This window comes from Microcaecilia unicolor, chromosome 9 (assembly GCF_901765095.1).
Source record: "Microcaecilia unicolor chromosome 9, aMicUni1.1, whole genome shotgun sequence".
In the NCBI taxonomy this organism is placed as follows: Eukaryota; Metazoa; Chordata; class Amphibia; order Gymnophiona; family Siphonopidae; genus Microcaecilia; species Microcaecilia unicolor.
In genome coordinates, this window is record NC_044039.1 from 34,415,256 (window position 1) to 34,436,109 (window position 20,854).

At 45.7% G+C, this 20,854-nt stretch overlaps 1 protein-coding gene across 1 annotated transcript in view; it reads right to left on the minus strand.

The window, feature by feature from the left end:
- AKR1D1 (aldo-keto reductase family 1 member D1) overlaps positions 1–12,307 on the minus strand; it is a 116,219-nt gene extending 103,912 nt beyond the window's left edge. The window contains exon 1 of the mRNA XM_030214996.1: positions 11,807–12,307. Within this exon, the coding sequence (XP_030070856.1) occupies positions 11,807–11,914 (108 nt within the window). The 5' untranslated portion in view covers positions 11,915–12,307. The remainder of the gene's footprint in view (positions 1–11,806) is intronic.
- Between the last annotated feature and the right edge of the window lie 8,547 nt (positions 12,308–20,854).

Sequence of the window (20,854 nt, forward strand, 5' to 3'; positions counted from 1 at the left end):
TGGGAGCAGCTGGCTCCGATGACCCCTGGCTAGAAATCAGCTGGGAACAGGTCGTGCGACTACCAAGTGGACCCGGAGGTCAACATACCGACGGTAGACTGCTGCCTGATCCAGATCGACGGTCTCACCTGGAGGATCGAGTGATCTCATGGTCATCCTCTCCAGATGGGTTGCTGAGAGTCCCGAGAACCGACCGCAGATTCCTCCCAGTCTCGGGAACGCAGCGCTACCCTGCCAGGCCTTGGCGCCCACCCGCACCTCCAGCATCACCGGGAGGAATGCGGGCTATTGTAGTGGTTACCTGGAAGGTCAGACGGAAAGCGCTGATGAACCAAGCCATCCCGCTGACATCCTCCCCGGTCAGGCTGCCGAAAGCCGACCGCAGCTCTTTCTTATCTCAGGAACACAGCGTTACACTGCTGGACCTCGGCGCCCACCCACACCTCTACGAGAGCCGGCCAGCCGGACGCCGGCCCAAAGCGGCAGGAAGAGAAAGAGAACGGAAAGCACCGTGCATGTGGTACGTGTCGGGGAGGACAGGTGAGAGGAACGGCCATCAGCAGCGACGCGTGGGACCTGCGAAGCCCACGGCCAGGCCATGCTGTCCAGTGTCACATGTACCGGCCGTCGTGGTGGGGGCAGCCCGCGCTCACTCGAGGAGCGACCAGAGTCTCTATGCCCAGGAGCATCTGTGTGTGAACAGATCGCGAGCAGTTGCCCAGAGAGAGAAGCGTCAGAGAGTGGGAGATCTTGGGTGCCTGCCAGTGCCGCAAGGGAACGTTTGGCTTGCCTGGAGTCATTTGGGAACGGGTAGGGTGGAGGCTTTAATCAACACTGGAGGTTTTCCTTTCATGGGAGACGGCGCTTACCTGAGCCCTGATGAAAGACCTGTAGTTAAACCCATGGTGTTGGGCGTTTTCAGAGCAGGGGAGCTTGTCATGGTCTCTGCCATTGCTACTCGCATCTTACAGCATCCACAGTACCCACTGATGTCTCTAAATCCTCACTAACTATTGGCGCTGGACAGATAAATATTTTACATTATCCTGAACTGGCATGGTTACAGTGAGATGTTGAATGTCAACATTTGAACGCAGGCTTTCTTGAAAAAAAATTGGAAAAAGTTTTGAAAAAAATGAATTTGAAATTCACTGTTCTTATCATGATTAATAACTTATGAACAACCACTTTTATGCACACTTAAGTTTATTGCACTTTTCCACCTGGAGTTTTTTACCTGATGAATGAAGTGCTGCCTGCCTGCCTGACTCATTAACCCATCATTGAAACCTAATTCAATACTGCTCTCCACAGCCAGAATGGCAAGCTGAAATAACACACAAGATCAAAACACCAGACTCACACCAAAGAACAAAACTATTCCCACACACCCAGTCATCAGGAATAGCCCCATTTCTAGCCACAGCGAACATAAACCAAAATGAATACCCTCAAACTACTCCTAATAATTTACTCATTATCACTGATCCACTTTACACTGACCACCCCTCTTGCAGACAATAATATCATACGCATACTGCATAATCATCAGAGACTAATTAGACACACCACACCTCATCAATCAGACAACAACCTTAACAAATTAACTCAGAATGCAAAGAAGGGCCCAAATAAACTCACCTCATCTAAGAAACGACAACTAATAAAAATCCACACAACACCAAACGCAGAAGATTCATACCAAACAATCCAAGTGGGCCACATCAATGCCAGATCCGCAGTAAACAAAACAGCAACGCTAACAGACTGGATCACGGCAGAAGACCTTGACCTACTCTTCGTCAGTGAAACCTGGATCCACGACCAAAAAGACCCCATAATCCTAGACCTGTGCCCTTCAGGATACAAAATCACACACTGAACCAGAAAGGGAAAAAGAGGCGGAGGCATAGCACTAATCTATCGATCTCACTTTACCACCAAAGCCATTGCCGAGTCCATGACATCCCAACTTGAAATCACCTCAATCAGAATCCATAACAAAACCCTACATGATTATTTAAATTGTGTCTTGTTTTAAAGACCTCCAGGCAACTGGAACGAAGGCCAGACCAACTTCATGGACTTCATTTCAAATACATGTATGACCAACTCCAATGTACTAGTACTAGGAGACATCAACCTTCATTTAGAAGACCCAAATGCAATCAACGCACGAGAATGTAAGGAATTCCTTCACCTATGGGATCTCAAATGGCCACAAATGGAAGCAACCCACTTCAAAGGGCACATACTTGATCTCATCTCACACAAACTTTCAACAGAGCAAAACTTAACAATAGCAGAAATTACAATGGACAGAAACACCCTAGACAGATCACTATAAACTAAACCTATCCCTACATTGGTGAAAGAAGGGAGTACACCAAATTCAAGAACACACATCATACACATCAAGAGGGCATGTAGACGCGAAAACATTCTGGCAACTGATATACAACAATGAATGGACAGCACAAACAGAATCCACAAACTACCTCCTGGAATGGGATAAAAGATGTAAATGCATACTAGATGAAATAGCACCCTTACGAACAAGAACATCACGCAAGCACAGCTCGATACCATGGTTCAACGATGAACTGAAAAAGCTAAAAACACAATCTAGACAATTCGAACGAGCATGGAAAAAAACAAAAGATGAACACTCTCTCAACACATGGAAACAATCACAAAGAAAATACAAATACGCAATAAGACAGACCAAAAGAACATACTACAAAACTAAAATAGGAACAGATTACAAAGACACTAAGAAACTATACCAACTTGTGAACAAACCAAACCACGTACAACGTGCAGCGACGTCAGACTCAAAAGAAACTTTCGGCGCCAGCTTTAGTGGAAAAATGAAAGGACCTCGGCTTGGCTGGCGGGGGTTGGGGGTCCCCCGCCAGCTGACGGAATTCTTTTAAAGGCAGCCGGCAGCGGCAGGAGGACGCGGACCTCGGCTGGCGGGGGTTGGGGTCCCCCGCCAGTGAAGGTAGGCGAGCAACGGAGGGGAGAGATTGGCAATGGCAGCGGCTGGGGGGAGGGGGATCGGCAATGGTGGCGGCGGCGGCGGGGGGGGGGCTATAATGTGCCCCCTCACTCTGGCCCTGGCTCCCCCTACCGCCGCAGTTCAGATACGCCCCTGGTTGGTAGGCTTTACTCCCCTGGTGCTTTCCCCCTGCTTACAGGGTCAGATTGTGCCCTGTTTTGTTTCCTGTTATAGTCCATGCGGTAGTGGCCATTTTTGTAAGCCAGTTTTAGTTCCCTTTCCTGTGTTACCCACGTTAGAGAAAGTTCTTACCTTGAATGGTGCTGAAAGAGGGCATTGTACACCATTGTGCCAGCTCTGACCTACTGCTTATCTTAGTACCAGGGGACTCTTTGCCAGTGGGGCACTACCTCTGATCTGCAGTTAACTGTGAGTAAGCGTGCTTATTCAAATAAAGGACTTTTTCAAAGAGATTAGTCTTCAGGTGTCAACTGGTGTGCCAAAGGTATACAGCAGCAATAAGTCCTAGAGGCTGTATGCAGGTCCCTGGAGCAGTTTTAGTGGGTGCAGTACATTTCTGGGTAGTCGGTTGGGGGGGGAGGGGTTGGGGGGCTCAGCTCCCAAAGTAAGGGAGCTATGCACGTGGGAGCTTTTCTGAAGTCCACCGCAGTGACCCCTAGGGAGCCCGGTTGGTGTCCTGCCATGTCAGGGAGGCCAGTGCACTAAAAATGCTGGCTCCTCCCACGGCCAAATGCCTTGGATTTGGCCGGGGTTTGAGATGGCCGACATAACTTTCCATTATCGCTAAAAAACGATGCCGGCCATCTCAAACCCCGGCCAAATCCAAGGCATTTGGCTGGCCGGAACCGTATTATCGAAACAAAAGATGGCCGGCCATCTTTTTCGAAAATACGGGTCTGGCCAGCTGTTTGCGGCACCGCCAAAATACGTCGCCGGCCATGTATTTCGCCGGCGCCGTTCGATTATTCCCCTCCACATAAACAAATTCTCAATACTACATGAATCACAGTCTGGTTTTCGCCCATTACACAGCACAGAAACAGTACTACTCACTCTCCTAGCCAAATTCAAGCAGGAAACAGCAATAGGCAACAACATCCTCCTCCTCCTCCTCCAATTCAACATGTCTAGTGTATTCGACATGGAAGGGATCCCTAGAAGCTTAGCCGGTGGTGGGAGGCAGGGCTGGTGGTTGGGAGGTGGGGATAGTGCTGGGCAGACTTATACGGTCTGTGCCCTGTAAAAGACAGGTAAGGTATACACAAAAAATGGCATTAAATGGCGTTAAATTGGACCGCAACATAACACTAGAGAGCCAAGCAAAAGTCACAACAAAGAAAATGTTCTACTCAATGTGGAAACTCAAACGCGTGAAACAATTCTTCCCGAGGGAAACATTTGGCAACCTGATACAATCAATGGTACTAAGCCATGCAGACTATTGCAATGGAATTTATGCGGGATGCAAACCTTAAAGAAACTTCAGAACGCTCAAAACACGGCAGCAAGACTCATCTTTGGAAAAACAAGATTTGAAAGCGCAAAACACCTCTACGAAAAACTACACTGGCTCCCAATCAAAGAACGCATTACCTTCAAAATCTGCACTATGGTTCACAAAATTATCTACGGTGAAGCACCGGGATACATGACAGACTTGATCAACCTCCCAACAAGAAACACATGCGTATCAACACGAATGTACCTAAATCTCCACTACCCAAGCTGCAAAGGACTCAAATACAAATCAATTTATGCATCCAGCTTTTCATACATCAGCACAAAACTGTGGAACGCACTACCAAAAGACTTGAAAACCACATACGACCACTTACACTTCAGAAAATCACTTTAGACCTACCTGTTTAAAAAGGCATATCCTACCGACCCAACTTAAACACCTGATCTCAGCGACACAACAACACTAAAGTTCGTAATGGCCATCACACAACTCTTCCGTTGTACGATTCCTTTATCTGGTCCTACAACATGAACCTTATCCTTCTACAACATCACCTTGTATTTGTTTACTCCGGAGTCTGCAGACAGCTCTCCGGCACTATGTAAGCCACATTGAGCCTACAAATAGGTGGGAAAATGTGGGATACAAATGTAACAAACAAACAAATAAATAAATAAAAGTAACAGGGTGGATTATAGGCCTGGGTCCCCCTCTCCACAGTGCACTGCACGGACCACTAGGCTATTCCAGGGACCTGCTTGCTGCTCTAATAGGAATAGCCATACCTTCTGAAGCTGTCATAAAGCCTGATATGTATTGTTTCTTTTACATCTTTGGGGGAGTAAGAGAGGGGGGGGTCATTCCTTTATTCCTCCAGTGGTCATCTGACCATTTAGGGCACTTTTGTGGCTTAGTCATTATTAAATGCCCAATGTTCCCATCAATCTGTTCCCATATGGCTTATTACGGGAACATTGGACACTAAAGGGTTAAAACAGGTCCAGACCAAAACGTCCATCTTTTAGCCCTGGACGTTTTTGTTTTGTTGCATTATGGCATAAAAATGTTCAAGTGTTAGGAAAACCCAAATCCCACCCCCCTGACACAACCTCTTGTGATATAGGACACACTGCAGACGAACAGCATAGAAAAACGTCTACAAAAACGGGTTTTGAAAATAGCGATTTAGAGACGTTTTTGAGAGAAAACCATCCATCTGCCGGTTTATGCCACTTTTTGGCCATTTTTCTCTTTTGAAAATGAGCCCCATTGTAACCTACGCAACTTTGTAAGTCTATGTGCTTTGAAAATGAACTTCTACATCAATACTTCTGCTTCCGCAAGCTACCCAGCTATAGGTTTCTGTGGGCCAAAACTTTCGCTCCATAAACCTTTACTCAGTGGTGTGCTGGAGCAGGCTCTCACAGGCTCTCGAGAGTCGTTTGTTAAGTTTTTAAGAATTTTGGGAGCCGGTTCTCCATGGCTACTTTAACAAATGGATCCCAAAATGTGGGCTTGGGCCCCTCCTGAATTCTCTTTTACTTTGCTGGCGAGAGAGAGCCCCCTGTTAACAATTTACCAGCACACCCCTGCTTTACTGAATGTCAAGTGTTACAGGAGTGTATAGTTGAGTAAGCACTTGTAATCGCTATCACTGATCAGTGCAGCCAGAAAATCTTGTAAAGCTGACGCTTGGTCTCTGACCTCAGTTGTGCAGCTTATTGGCGAGGCTACTTTAGTTTTGGCACTTCTGTATTTCTTAAAGCTTTGGCACCAAAAATATCCAACATTGGTTCAGTTCCCTCGTGAAGATCTCTGAAAGATTGATTCTTAACTGCTTTTAACACAGCATTCCTGCCAGAAACAGGTTCCAGCACTAGTCTCTCAACACTCTTATGCTGGCAGTTGGTCTCACAGCAGGCTAACTTGCCTTTTAATTTATTAATGCGTTCCTGCTGCATAAATAATAAAGGCCTACTTGCCAATGTTGATCAATTTTCCTCTTTTTAAACAAAGGTCCTGCCTGTTTCTCCTCACATTACTTTTGGTAAATTTTCTCAATAGAACAAAGTCTATACTCAGGAGACCTTTTACAGAGCAGTGGTAAGTCCGACGCGGGCTTACTGCAAGCTAATCTGGAACACGGGCACCAGCGGTAGTTCCAGCCCCAGCTCACGCCATCTGCCACACTACAGAAACTAGCTAGATATTTTCCAGCGCAGCGCTAACCCGGCGGTAATTGGGCAGTGCCGCGTGCTACCAGGTTAATGCTGGGTTAGCGCAGGAGCCCTTAATGCCACCTCAATGGGAGGTGTTAAGTGCTGCCCCCATATGGCCACACGGTAAGTGAAATCTTACCGCTTGGCTCTTTATGCCAGTTTTAGCCTTTTTACCCGCTCTGGTAAAAAGGGCCACAGCGTGTGACAAAAAGGGCTCTCACACTAGCGCAGGGCCCTTTTTATTGCAGCTTGGTAAAAGGACCCCTGAGTTAATTACTGTCAGAAACTTCCCAAATCTAAGAGGCTGTTAATTTTATTTTATCCCTAATGGGCTCATTTTCTAAAAAGAAGAACACCCATCTTTCGACATAGGTGTCCTTCTCCCAGGGTCGTCCAAATCGGTATAACTGGAAGCCGATTTTGGACGTCCCCAATTGCACTCCGTCGCAGGGACAGCCAAAGTTCAAGGGGGCGTGTCGGAGGCGTAGCAAAGGCGGGACTTGGGCGTGCCTAACACTTGGACATCCTTGACCCATAATCGAAAAAAAGAAGGACGTCCCTGACAAACACTTGGACGTTTTCACCCGGACCTGTTTTTCTTACAACTAAGGCACAAAAAGGTGCCCGAACTGACCAGATGACCACCGTAGAAAATCGGGGATGACCTCCCATTACTCCCCCAGTGGTCACTAACCCCCTCCCACCCTCAAAAACATCTTTCAAAATATTTCGTGCCAGCCTCAATGCCAGCCTCAGATGTCATATGACAGCAGTATGCAGGTCCCTGGAGCAGTTTTAGTGGGTGAGTGCACTTCAGACAGGCGGACCCAGCACCACCCCCCCCCCCCCCACCTGTTACGTTTGGGGAGGCAACAAACCAACCACAAACCCACTGTACCCACAACTAGGTGCCCCCCTTCACCCGTAAGGGTTATGGTTGTGGTGTACAGTTGTGGGTAGTGGGTTTTGGGGGGCTCAGCACACAAGGTAAGGGAGCTATGTACCTGGGAGCAATTTATGAAGTCCACTGCAGTACCCCCTAGGGTGCCTGGTTAGTGTCCTGGCATGTCAGGGGGACAGTGCACTAGAAATGCTGGCTCCTCCCACGACCAAATGGCTTGCATTTGGTCGTTTCTGAGATGGACATCCTTGGTTTCGAAAATCACTGAAAATCAGAAACGACCAGCTATAAGGACGACCAAATTTAAGGATTTGGATGTCCCTGATGGTATTTTCGAAATGAAAGATGGACGTCCATCTTGTTTCAAAAATACGGGTTTTCCTGCCCCTGGATCGGGACATTTTGCAAGGACGTCCAAATCGAAATATGGACATCTCTTTCAAAAATGCCCCTCCAAGCCAATCTGCATTTCAACTTATTCTCATACACTAAAACTCTGGCAAAAAAACCATTTTTTTTTTACCTAGCGCAATTAGAAGGATTTCTTTTAGATAAAACTACCTAAGACTTTTTCATTAGATTTAGCTGTGGGGGGATATTAAGGGTCCAGTGATGTATGTGCCAGGTTTAGTGTGAGATTATGTTTTGAATCTTTGTTGCTTTCAGTTTGTTTCTTTTCTCATAATGGGGGATACATCACCTAAGTTTCTTTGGAGCAATCTGTGTTTTATTTGATAATTTTGAGAAGGACGTATTTTCTTAATTCTCTTTTAGAATTTAAATAGTTTCACAATCTCATTTTTTAAAAGTATTTATTTATTTATTTATTAATACAACTTTGAATCTTAAATCATTTCTTCAATTCATCTCAAATTCTTAATCCCTGATATTCAGTCGCCAGCTAGTTTAGCCCCCACTATTCTGTGCTGGGCCATGTCCGGGCACCAGAACTGAATATCAGGGGCTAAAAGAGAGCAGGCCGACTGCCAAAGCTTATGCGGGCCTATCAAATATTCAGCCGGGGCCCGCATAGAAAGATATGCGGGCCCCAGCTGAATATCGGGTCGGGACCTGCATTTTTAAAAAAGGCTTTTTCCCCTTCCCGGCCCCCTCCCAGCTCCCTGATGTGCAGCTGCAGCTTCTCATCCCCCAACAGCAGCCCTTCCCCCCAGGCAGCATCCCACTCCTTACCCCACCTCCCAATCATGATAGGACCTCCCCCCCCCCCCCCCGGGCCTAGCTGACCTCCCTGGTGGTTCAGCAGGGCATCGGGGGGGGGGGGGGGCAGAAACGAAACCTCCTCGCTCCTGTCTCTAGTGGCAGCTTCTTCAAAATGACTGCTGTGACCTCTTGTGGCAGCTCGCTGTACTACAAGTACCGCAAAAGCTTGTGGCAGCCAAATTAAAGAAGATGCTGCTAGGGACAGGAAAGACGGAGGTTTGCTCCTGCCCCTAATGCTCCGCTGGACCAGCAAGGAGTTCAGGTAGGCCCTGGGGGAGGGGTCCTATCCTGACTAGGAGGTAGGAGTGGGAATGGGATGGGAGGAGGCTGCTGCCCGGGGGGGGGGGGGGTGCTGTTGTCAGGGGGGGTGCCACCACCACAACCGCACATGGGGGTGGGTGGGAAGGGGAAAAAGAATAAATTTGAGCTGTCCTAAATTCACCTGCTTAACTTATGTAGGATTTAGCTAAATATTGCCAGAGCCTGCATAAGCCCTGGCTCCTCTCCAGCCCCGCCCCTGATTGGCCCACTTTTTGGGGGCCAGTCAGAGGCGATATTCAGCAGCACTTCCCGCTTTAGTGCTGCTGAATATTGGTGGTTGGGTGGTAACAGGCCATTTAAGTGGACAGGAGACGCTCCTGCCTGCTTTCATGACACAGGGAACATCTCTTACTGGAACCATGTGTTATGTACACTTTCTAGAACTATATAAATGTATAATAACAGTTCTAATATCCTGATAAATTCCAGAATTTGATCTCTGTTTGCTTGTACACCATATCTAGCAAGTATAATATTTAACTTCACTATATTTCATTCTCCCATTCACACACCTACATCCCCACCCCCATCTTTGATATCTGTCACAGCAAAGTGAAAGTTATGCCCTTTGCACCTCAAACATTCCACTTCTATTTGGCCTATAAACTAATTAAACTGTGCCTCCTCTGGCAGAAATGCCTCAAAAAGGTTTTAGTTAACATTGGTTTCAATTTGCAGTGTGTATATTCCAGGTAAATGCAGACAAAAAAAATGTTACTATAAGAGTGAATTAAAAAAAAAAAAAAGCTTTCTACTGCTGAACCACTCTAAATGGCAAAGAGAACTACCCCCACAGACTTTGCACAGTGCTAAATCTATTTGTGCTTCCCTTGAATGGATTTGTCAGGTATTCCATGCCAGTGTTAAAGAGAATTATCCAGAATCTGGACATGTTTCAGTTCTGCTTTAAAGTGGCAATGCTGTCAGTCTTTGCTTACATTTTCATTACTTGTGTGTTTCTATCTGAAGCTTGTAATTTTGTCTTGGTCCTTCTTGGAAAAGGCATTTGCCAAATAAAATTTGTATTATCTAGTGTGGAAAACTGAAGTGGAATGCATGCAAACCACTCCAGTGACTGTTAAATGAAGCGTGTGTTGCAAGTGACGGACAATTAAGGTCGCTGCTTAAAATGAGCTGAATCTTTGCAATAAGAGCATAACCAAAGGTCCTTCTATCCAGTATCCTGCTTCCAACACTGATCAAGCTAAATCACAAGTGCCTGACAGAATCCCACACAGTGGCAGGATTCTATGATACCTACCCTCAGGGGATAAGCAGTGGCTTTCCCCAGATCTACCTTAACAACAGTTTATGAACTTTACCTCCAGGAATTTATCCAAGCCTTTTTTTAAACCCGGCTATGCCAACTGCTTTTACCACATGGAGGAGTAGCCTAGTGGTTAGTGCAGTGGACTTTGATCCTGAGGAACTGAGTTCAATTCCCACGGCAGCTCCTTGTGACTCTGGGCAAGTCACTTAACCCTCCATTGCCCTTGGTACAAAATAAATACAAAATGAACTACATTCAAAGTAAACCACTTTGAATGTAGTTGCAAAAACCTCAGAAAGGTGGTATATCAAGTCCCATTTCCCTTCCCTTCTGGCAATGAGTACCACAGCTTAACTATGCATTCAGTGAAAAAATATTTTCTCCTATATGTTTTAAAGGTATTACTATGTAACTATATAACATGCCCCTAGTCTCTGTGTTTTTGAAAGAGTAGATAATTCACATTAATATGTTCCACTCCACTCAGGATTTTGTAGACCTCTTTCATATCCCTCCTCAACCATCTCTTCTCTTTGCTATCGAGTCCTAACCTCTATATATGTTTTCCTTAAATGAGAGAAATCCATCCCCCTAATCATTTGGTTACACTTCTTTGAACTATTTCTAATTCTAATATATCTTTTTTGAAATGCAGTGTGCCCCGAACTGTACACATACTCAAGGTGAGGTCGTTCCATGAAACGATACAGTCAGAGACATTACAATCTTTGTTTTATTCTCTATTCCTTTCCTGACAATTCCTAACAATCTGTTTTCTTTTTTGGTCACAACTGCACACTAAGCAAAAAATGTCAAGCATTGTCCACAATGACACCTAGATCTTTTTCTTGGGTACTGACTGCTAATGTGAAATCTAACATCAAGCAGCTATAATCTGGGTTATTCTTCCCAATGTGCATCACTCTGCACTTGCCCACACTAAATTCCATCTGCCACTTGGATGCCCAGTCTCATCAGGTCCTCCTGCAATTTCACAAAGTCTGTGATTTAACAACTTTGAATAGTTTTGTGTCATCTGCAAATCTGATCACCTACCCTGTCATTCCCGTTTCCAGATCAAATGTTTTAAAAAGCACCAAAGTACAGGTCCCTGCAGCAACTAATGTTCGCCTTCCTCCATTTAGACCCTTTCCTCTGTTTTCTCTCTTTCTACCAGTTCCCAGATTTACACAATAGCTCAGGTCCCCACCCTCTCTGTCCCTTCTTCCAATTGCAAAATAAAACTTTTCACAGGCAGTTTTACTCTTGTTTACCATGTCACTATTCTACTTCAGCAGGGTCCAGTAATATCAACATCTTTTTAGGCTGAAAAAAACAGCAAGAAAGTGCCCAGCTCCCATGGATGGAGATGCACCGAGGGCTCACTCACCTTCTGTGGCTTCGAATAGGTACCAAGTCCAAGCAGTGGGATGGAGTTCCCATCATTCAGTGGGATGCGATGCTTCTCTGCACTGGGGCTAATCATCGGGCTGTTCATCTTGACTCAAATGAGATAAACACTGCAGATGTGTGCACAGTTCACTGTCAGGCTATAAGAATGAGAGAGAGAAAGAGAAAGACAGAGGGACAGAGACCAGACTGGGGTTGGGCAGCCACCTACTGTAATAAATGAAGACCAGCGGGGGAGGGGGACGTGAAGCTGACTTTTCCTGGATCTAAGAGAGGAGGGGAGGGGGAAGACCATGAAGCTGGTTTTCCTGAGCTAAGGGGGGGGGGGAGGAGAGCAGACAGATTGTGAAGCTGATATTTCCTGGAGCAAAGGCAGAAGGGGGTTAATCCTTTGTCTGCAAGGTCCTGAGTAAAACAGAGAATGGGAATGTGACAGGATAGAAAAGGCAGGGGAGAAAGATTTGCCTATACAGTACTTTTTAGAAAATCTTGTTATTTGATCAAAACATCACTCCTTTTTTATACACAAAAATAAAGATTAACAAATAAACAAAAATGTATTAGGCTATACCTTTATATTGAACTAACATTACTTTTTATGGCACTAAATTAATAGATTTCTTGAGTAGCTTTCAGGATCTAACAACCCCATTTCCAAAGGCAGTCAAAACACTAGTTAGACAAATAAGAAGGTGTCACTTTACATTTTATTTGTTTTGCTTTAACCTTTATTTCTGTGTGTTCAAGTGAACCAATGTAGCCACAACACTACTTTACCCCTTTTCTCTTCAGGGGGAAATTACATAAACTCTCAGAAACCGGAGGCAAACTGCCTGGGGTTTTAAACGTGGTTATAGGCTGAGCTTGCTTTTATAACACACGCTCAAGTTCTATCATTGAGCAATCAATAGAAATCAAACAAAATAAAACATGGAAAAGAAAATAAGATGATACCTTTTTTATTGGACATAACTTAATACATTTCTTGATTAGCTTTCGAAGGTTGCCCTTCTTCCTCAGATCGGAAGACACATTTGCTTATTTCCGATCTGAGGAAGAAGGGCAACCTTCGAAAGCTAATCAAGAAATGTATTAAGTTATGTCCAATAAAAAAGGTATCATCTTATTTTCTTTTCCATGTTTTATTTTGTTTGATTTCTATTGATAACCTTAAGAGTGGACTAACACGGCTACCACACTCCTCTATCATTGGGCAAGAAACTCCACACAGCACTGGCATTGAACTTAAGCCTCAAGCTGTGAATAGCTTAGATAAATCACTCCTAAGATTTTTATAAATCAATCACTCTCAAGGTCTCCTTCTGAGAACAACCATTTCAAAAACAGCAAGATAAAGAAACTTGCACTTAGCTTTTAATGAAGCACTGGTTGTTATCTGTTCAACGGGGACCACTGTTTCACCTCAAAACACAGCTTCCTCAGGAACAGAGTGCTAAGATTCTGTGGATCCATTCCTTCTAAACAGGATTCCTTTGTGTTTATCCCACGCATGTTTGAATTCCATTACCGTTTTCATCGCATGCTAAATCCATTAGCACATACTAGTAAAAGTACCCCTTGGGATGTAATCCTCAGCACGTTGGAGGCAATTCTATAAAAGGGCACTAAGATTTAGGTGGATATTATTGTGCGTAGTAAGCCCATTCTATAAGAACATTTTATACACGTGTCCTTATAAAATACTAGCATAAACCGGTATGAGGGTACTTAAGTGCCAACATTTATGACAGGTCTATGCCTCATGTAAATGATAGCGACTAAATGTGACCTTTACATGCATAACTAATTGCTATACTAGGACAGACCGAAGGTCCATCAAGCCTAGCATCCTGTTTCCAATGCAGGTCACAAGTTACCTGGCAAGATCCCAAAACAGTAAAATAGCTTATTTCTAGAAATAAGGAGTGGATTTGCCTCAAGTCCATCTGGCTAAATGACTTATGGACTTTTCGGAAATTATCCAAACCTTTTTTAAACCCTGCTGAGCTAACTGCCCTTACCACATTCTCTGGCAATGAATTCCAGAGTTTGATTACTACTACTACTACTAATAGCATTTATATAGCGCTACCAGATGCACGCAGCGCTGAACATTTGACATAGAGAGACAGTCCCTGCTCAAAGAGCTTACAATCTAGGTAAAACAGACAGACAAGACATTACGGGCAAGGGAATTACAGGGTAAAGAGGAATAGGGGAGGAGGAGGGCAAATGACGGCAAAATAACTAACTTTCACAAATCTCTGAACACATATTTCTTCAACAAGGCCTACAAAGAGAACCTATAACCTCACTAATCCACTTCACCAACTCACCCAACTTTGAAAGTTCACCTTCTATACTATCCACCCTATCAGACTAACTGTTCACTCGTCCTCTAGATTGTTCACTTGTCTTTAGATTGTAAGCTCTTTGAGCAGGGACTGTCCTTCTATGTTTAAATTGTACAGCGCTGCGTAACCCTAGTAGCGCTTTAGAAATGCTAGTTAGTAGTAACCCTAATCACCCCCTTCTGTCTTACCTTACTTAATCTCTGCACATCACTAATTGTATCTGATATCCTGAAATGACAATGTCATAACAAAACTATGTAAGCCACATTGAGCCTGCAAATAGGTGGGAAAATGTGGGAAACAAATGCAATAAATAAAAAATAAAATAAAAATGAGTAGTGGCTAGGAGCCAAAGGCAGCAGTGAAAAGGTGAGCCTTCAGCATAGATTTAAAAACAGGTAGAGATGGAGCTAGACGTATGGGCTCGGGAAGACGGTTCTAGGCATAAGGTGCAGCAAGATAAAAGGAACGAAGTCTAGGTGGAGGAGAAGGGGGACGACAAGAGAGACTTGCTCAGAGAGTGGAGTTCACGGAGAGGAATGTAGGGAGAAATGAGAGAGGAGAGGTAACGAGGGGTCATAGAGTGGATGCATTTAAAGGTCAGTAAGAGAAGTTTGAACTGTATACGGAAGCGGACAGGGAGCCAGTGAAGAGACTTGAGAAGTGGGCTAGTGTGGGCATAGCGAATCTGGCGGAAAATAAGTCGAGCTGCAGAATTCTGGACAGATTGGAGAGGAGAGGAGAAAGATGATTGAGCGGAAGACCAGTGAGAAGTAAATTGCAATCGTCCAAGCGAGAAGTAACAAGGGTGTGAATAAGGGTTTTGGTGGCATGTTCAGAAAGGAAGGGGTGAATTTTACTAATGTTGAAGATAAAGAAGCGACAGGTTTTGGTGATTTGTTGAATATGAGCAGAGAAGGAGAGAGAAGAGTCAAAGATGACTCCAAGGTTACAAGCCGAGGGGACAGGGAGGATATGAGAGCCATTAACAGAGATAGAGAATGGGGGAAGAGGGGAGGAGGGTTTAGGGGGAAAATGAGAAGTTCAGTTTTAGCCATGTTTAATTTGAGATGGCATTGAGACATCCAGGCAGCAATGTCAGACAAGCAGGCAGAGATTTTGTCTTGGATTAAGGTTGATATTTCAGGGGTGGAGATGTAGATCTGAGAGTCATCAGCGTAAAGATGGTAATGAAAACCATGGGGTGAGATCAGGGCACCAAGGGAAGAGGTATAGATGGAGAAAATGAGTGGTCCAAGGACAGAACCCTGAGGCACACCTACTGAAAGCGGGAGGGAAGTTGAAGAGGATCCACCAGAGTGAACACTGAAAGTACGGAGTGAGAGGTAGGAAGAGAACCAGGAAAGAACAGGGCCCTGGAATCCAAGCGAGGACAGCATATCAAGGAGTAATGTGTGGTCAACGGTGTCGAAAACAGCAGAAAGGTCAAGAAGGATGAAGATGGAATAGAGACCTCTGGATTTAGCCAGAAGCATATCATTAGATACTTTAGTAAGTGCAGTTTCAGTAGAGTGAAGAGGGCAAAATCCGGATTGTAGTGGGTCAAGAATAGATTGAGAAGCAAGAAAGTCAAGACAACAGCAGTGAACGGCGCGCGTTCAAGTAATTTGGAGAGGAAAGGGAGAAGGGAGATGGGGCGATAGTTGGAGGGACAGGTAGGGTCAAGTGAGGGTTTTTTAAGGAGTGGAGTGACAATAGCATGTTTGAAGGTTGTAGGAACAGTTGCAGTGGAGAGTGAAAGATTAAGGATGTGACAGATGACAGGGATGATAGTAGGAGAGATAGTGTTAAGTAGGTAAGTGGGGATGGGATCAGAGGAACAGGTAGTACATTTAGAGAAAAGAAGAAGGGCAGCTTCTTCAGTAGAAACGTCTGAGAAGGAGGAGAAAGAAGGAGAGTAGGGGGTGTGGACTAAGGGAGAGAGAGGTGGGGAGGGTTTGGATGAAAAATCAAGGTTAATTTTACGGATTTTATCATGGAAGTAATCAGCTAGAGTCTGTGGAGAGAGAGAAGGGGGAATAGGAGACGGAGGTACTTTGAGAAGAGAGTTCAGTGTGGCGAAAAGAAGTCGAGGGTTAGAACTGAGGGAATTAGTCAAATGGGTGAAGTAATCCTGTTTGGCAAGTGAAAGGGCAGATTGGAAGGAATTCAGCATGAATTTGAAATGGGTGAAGTCGGCAAGGGTACGGGATTTAAGCCAAGAACGTTCTGCTGATTGGGCGCAGGAGCGAAAATAACGGATTCTAGAGGTTAGCCAAGGCTGGGGTTTGGTACGTCTAGTAGGACGGGGCATGAGAGGGGCAAGAGTGTCCAGAGCAGAGGAGAGAATAGTATCGTAGGAAGAAGTAGCTTCATTCACAGACTTAGGTGGTGTTAGAGAGAAAGTTAGAGACTCAAGAGGATAGAGTAGAGGGGTCGATAGCTTGAAGGTTCCTAGAGGTGGGGGATGAGATTGGGTGGGACTGGGGAGGAGGGTGCTTAAGATTGAAGGTTAGTAGGTGATGGTCAGATAGGGGGAGATCAGAGGAATAGAAGCTGGAGGGAAAGCAGTTAGAGGAGAGGATAAGGTCGAGACAGTGACCATTTTTGTGAGTGGGTGCCGAGGAGCACAGTTGAAGATTGAATGAGGACGTTAGGGCAAGGAATTGGGAGGCATAGGAGTCGGATGGATCATCAACGTGGATGTTAAAGTCCCCAAGGATAATGGAGGGGGATGAAGGATTATGAAAGAAGGAGAGCCAGGCGTCAAAGTCAGTGAGAAAGGATGGAAGAGACTTATCAGGGGGGCGATAAATGACTGCAAGACGGAGAGGCAAGGGAGTGAAGAGGCGGATAGAGTGGACTTCAAAGGACGAAAAACAGTGAGACTGGGGTGGGAGAAGAGGTTGGAATTTGTAAGAGGGAGAGAGCAGAAATCCAACACCACCGCCGTGGCCGGCAAGGCGAGGGGTGTGAGAGAAAAGATAACCACCATGGCAAAGGGCCGCGACGGAAGTAGAGTCATCAGGGGAGAGCCAAGTTTCAGTTAAGGCAAGTAGATGGAGGGAGTGAGAAATGAAAAGGTCATGAATGAAGGAAAGTTTATTGCAGATGGAGCGGGCATTCCATAGGGCGCAAGAGAAGGGTAAGGAGGAAGGTGGGAGGAACAGAGATGAGATTGGAGACATCGCGATGTGGTCTGCATAAGTAGGGAGAGGGCAGAAGAGGAGGGCCAGGATTGGGATTGATGTCACCGGCAGAGAATAAGAGAAGGAGTAGAAGAAAGCGGAGGAGAGTAGGAGAGGTGTGGCCATGAAGGCGTCAAAGGCGAGAAGTAGTCAGGTAGAATGGGGAAGGCAAAATGAAGGGAAGAAAGAGGTGAAGATTAGAAGCTGAGAAGGAGGAAGGGGGTAGGAGAGAAGATGAGGTGATGAAGTCAATGGATGGGAAGTGAGTTCTTGTAATGGAGAGAGGTAGGGAGTGAGGAAAAAGATTAGGAAGGGATAGGAGTAGGAAGAGAATATGTATAGGGGCCATATATAATGACTGAGGTACTAACAGGAGCTGTGTGGGAACAGCAATTAAACTGCAATTGAAATTAAAGGTGTTAAGTAGAACAGCAGGTGGGCATCAAGTCAAGACAGGGGCTGAATGCAGGAGCAGATGAGGCTGAGGACAAGCAGGACTGGAACAGGGCAGAAGGCTGGAGCAGATTAGGCTGAAGGCCGAAAGCTGGAGCAGATGAAGCTAAAGATCAAAGTTGGAGCAGATGAAGCTGAAGATCGAAGGCTGGAGCAGATGAAGCTGAAGATAAGCAGAGGGACCAAAGGCCGGAACAGATGAGGCCGAAGACAAGCAGGACTGGAACAGATGAGGCTGAAGATGAGCAGATTAGGCTGAAGATAAGCAGGACTGGAACAGATGAGGTCGAAGATGATGCTGAAGATGAGACTGAAGACGAGTAGGACTGGAACAGATGAGGTCGAAGATGATGGTGAAGACAAGCAGGGCTGGAATAGATGAGGCCGAAGATGATGCTGAAGATGAGACTGAAGATGAGTAGGACTGGAACAGATGAGGTCAAAGATGATGCTGAAGATGAGGATGAAGACGAGTAGGACTGGAGGCTGAAGATGATGGTGAAGACAAGCAGGACTGGAACAGATGAGGTCGAAGATGATGCTGAAGATGAGGCTGAAGACGAGCAGGACTGGAACAGGAGGACGTAAGGCAGGAGCAGTTGAGGTCGAGGGCAGGCAGGACTGGGACCGATGAGGATGATGATGATGCTGAAGGATTGTTTTTGTTACATTTGTACCCCGCGCTTTCCCACTCATGGCAGGCTCAATGCGGCTTACATGGGGCAATGGATGGTTAAGTGACTTGCCCAGAGTCACAAAGAGCTGCCTGTGCCTGAAGTGGGAATCGAACTCAGTTCCCCAGGACCAAAGTCCACCACCCTAACCACTAGGCCACTCCTCCTGAGTAGGTGAGGCTGAAGATAAGCAGGACTGGAACAGATGAGGCTGAAGATGATGTTGAAGGTGAGCAGAATGAGGCTGAAGACAAGCAGGACCGGAACAGATGAGGCCGAAGGTGATGCTGAAGATGAGGTGGAAGACGAACAGGATTGGGACAGGAGGACCAAAGGCTGGAGCAGATGAGGCTGAAGACATGCAGGACCGGACCGATGAGGCTGAGGATGGGCAGGACCGGAGCAGAAGGCAGAACAGGCCAGAGCAGCAAGACCGAAGTGCTGGCAAGGATCACAGCATGACGAGGATCACAGGACCCGAGGGCCAGAGAGAGAGGACGACACAAGGGTCCAGGACTCACCTCCGAGTCTCCTTAGTTCAACCCCAGCAGCAATTCGAGGAGACCGATGCCAGCGCCGATGATCTGCTGTACCTGCCGCCGCTTCAGGCGTTAGCCATCACTGTCAGCCACCTCGTGATTTCACCTTACACCTCAGGCTGACGCTGCTCCGGTCACCATACAGCGGAGCGAAGAAAGAAACCCAGCTGCCACGTGGCTACGCGGCCTTACAGCGTGCAGCTTTCCCAGCCCCACAACCTCACCACCCGCTGTGCCTCACGGCTGTCAATCCCACGCTGCAGGAGCGAAGCAGGAATCGGGACGCTGGACAGCCACGCGATTAGGCACCGATTGTGCAGGAGTGAATCAGGAGTCGGGACGCTGGGCAGCCACACGACTAGGCAGCCCCTGCGGCACCAGGACCAGACCCGAGGGAGACCGATGATGGAGTCTCAGTCTCGGATTAGAGTGGACTCAGAACCCCGATCCAGCCCCGATCCAATGCCCAGACGATGGAAAGGGCAGTATCTGGTGACAGGACCACTCAGGAAGGGCCAGGTAGGTTAGGCTTTGGGGAGCTCGTTAGAGGGCTGGTGGTTGGTCGGCCATCTTGCATTCCTAATTACATGTTGATCAAAGAAATATTTTCTCTGGTTTGTTAAAGAGTAAACAAGCAATTCACCTCTACCCTTTCCACTCCAATCAGTATTTTATAGACCTCTATCATATCTCCCCTCAGCTGTCTCTTCTCCAAGCTGAAGAGCCCTTACTGCTTTAGCCTTTCCTAATATCATTTTTTGTCATCCTCCTCTGTACCTTTTCTAATTCCATATCTTTTTTGAGGTACGGTCATTCAGATTTCTCACCAGGCACAGAGTTTAGGAGTACTGTTAGATTCAGGTTTAAAATTTAGGACATAAATACAAACTGTGATTAGAAATTCTTATTTCAAATTGCAAATGTTGAGCAAGTTGAAACCTTTATTACCCTCTGAGAATTTTAGGTCAGTTTTGCAAGCCATGGTCCTCAGGGGTAATTCTGTTTATTTGGGCTTGCGTGTGTCTTGTATCAAGTCATTGCAAGTCATTGCAAATTGTTCAGAATTCAGCTGCATATCTTTTGTTGGCACTTTCTTGATCTGATAGAATGGCAAAACGTTTTTTGACTGGAGTGTTTTACGGAATATTACCATTCTTTTGGTCAGCATTTCTGCTGGATTGTCCTGATTTTGCTTTTAATCGCACCAAGTTTTGGTTTTGGCTCCTTGCTATTAAGTGCAATTGTGATTTGTATAATTCTAAATCTGCTCAGACTCCTGATGCAGGCTTTTCAGTCAAAACATGGGCTGTGTTGAGTCAATTTGTACTAAGGCTATCTCAGAGACTTGGTGGAAACAGGACAATCAATGAGACACTGTGTTAACAGGGTACAAATTGTATCGCAATGATAGAGAGGATCAAATTAGAGGGGGATTATGCTATATGTTAAAGAGGGAATTAAGTCAAATAAAATAAACATTCCACATGAAACAGATAGCAGTGTGGAATCATTATGGATAGATATTGTGAAGGGAAGGAGTATACTAGTAGGGCTGTACTACCATCCACCGGGACAGAACAAACAGACAGAAAGAAATGTTTACAGACATTAGGAAAGCTGGAAAATTGGGTTACACTATAATAATGGGTGATTTCAAATACCCCAATATTGACTGGATAAATGTTACATCAGGGAGTGCCAGTGAGATAAAATTTCTAGATATAATAAACGAATGCTTCTTGGAGCAACTGGTCCAGGAACTGACAAGAGGGGGAGCCAATTTGGATCTGGTCCATGGTGGCATGCAGGGCATAGTGCGA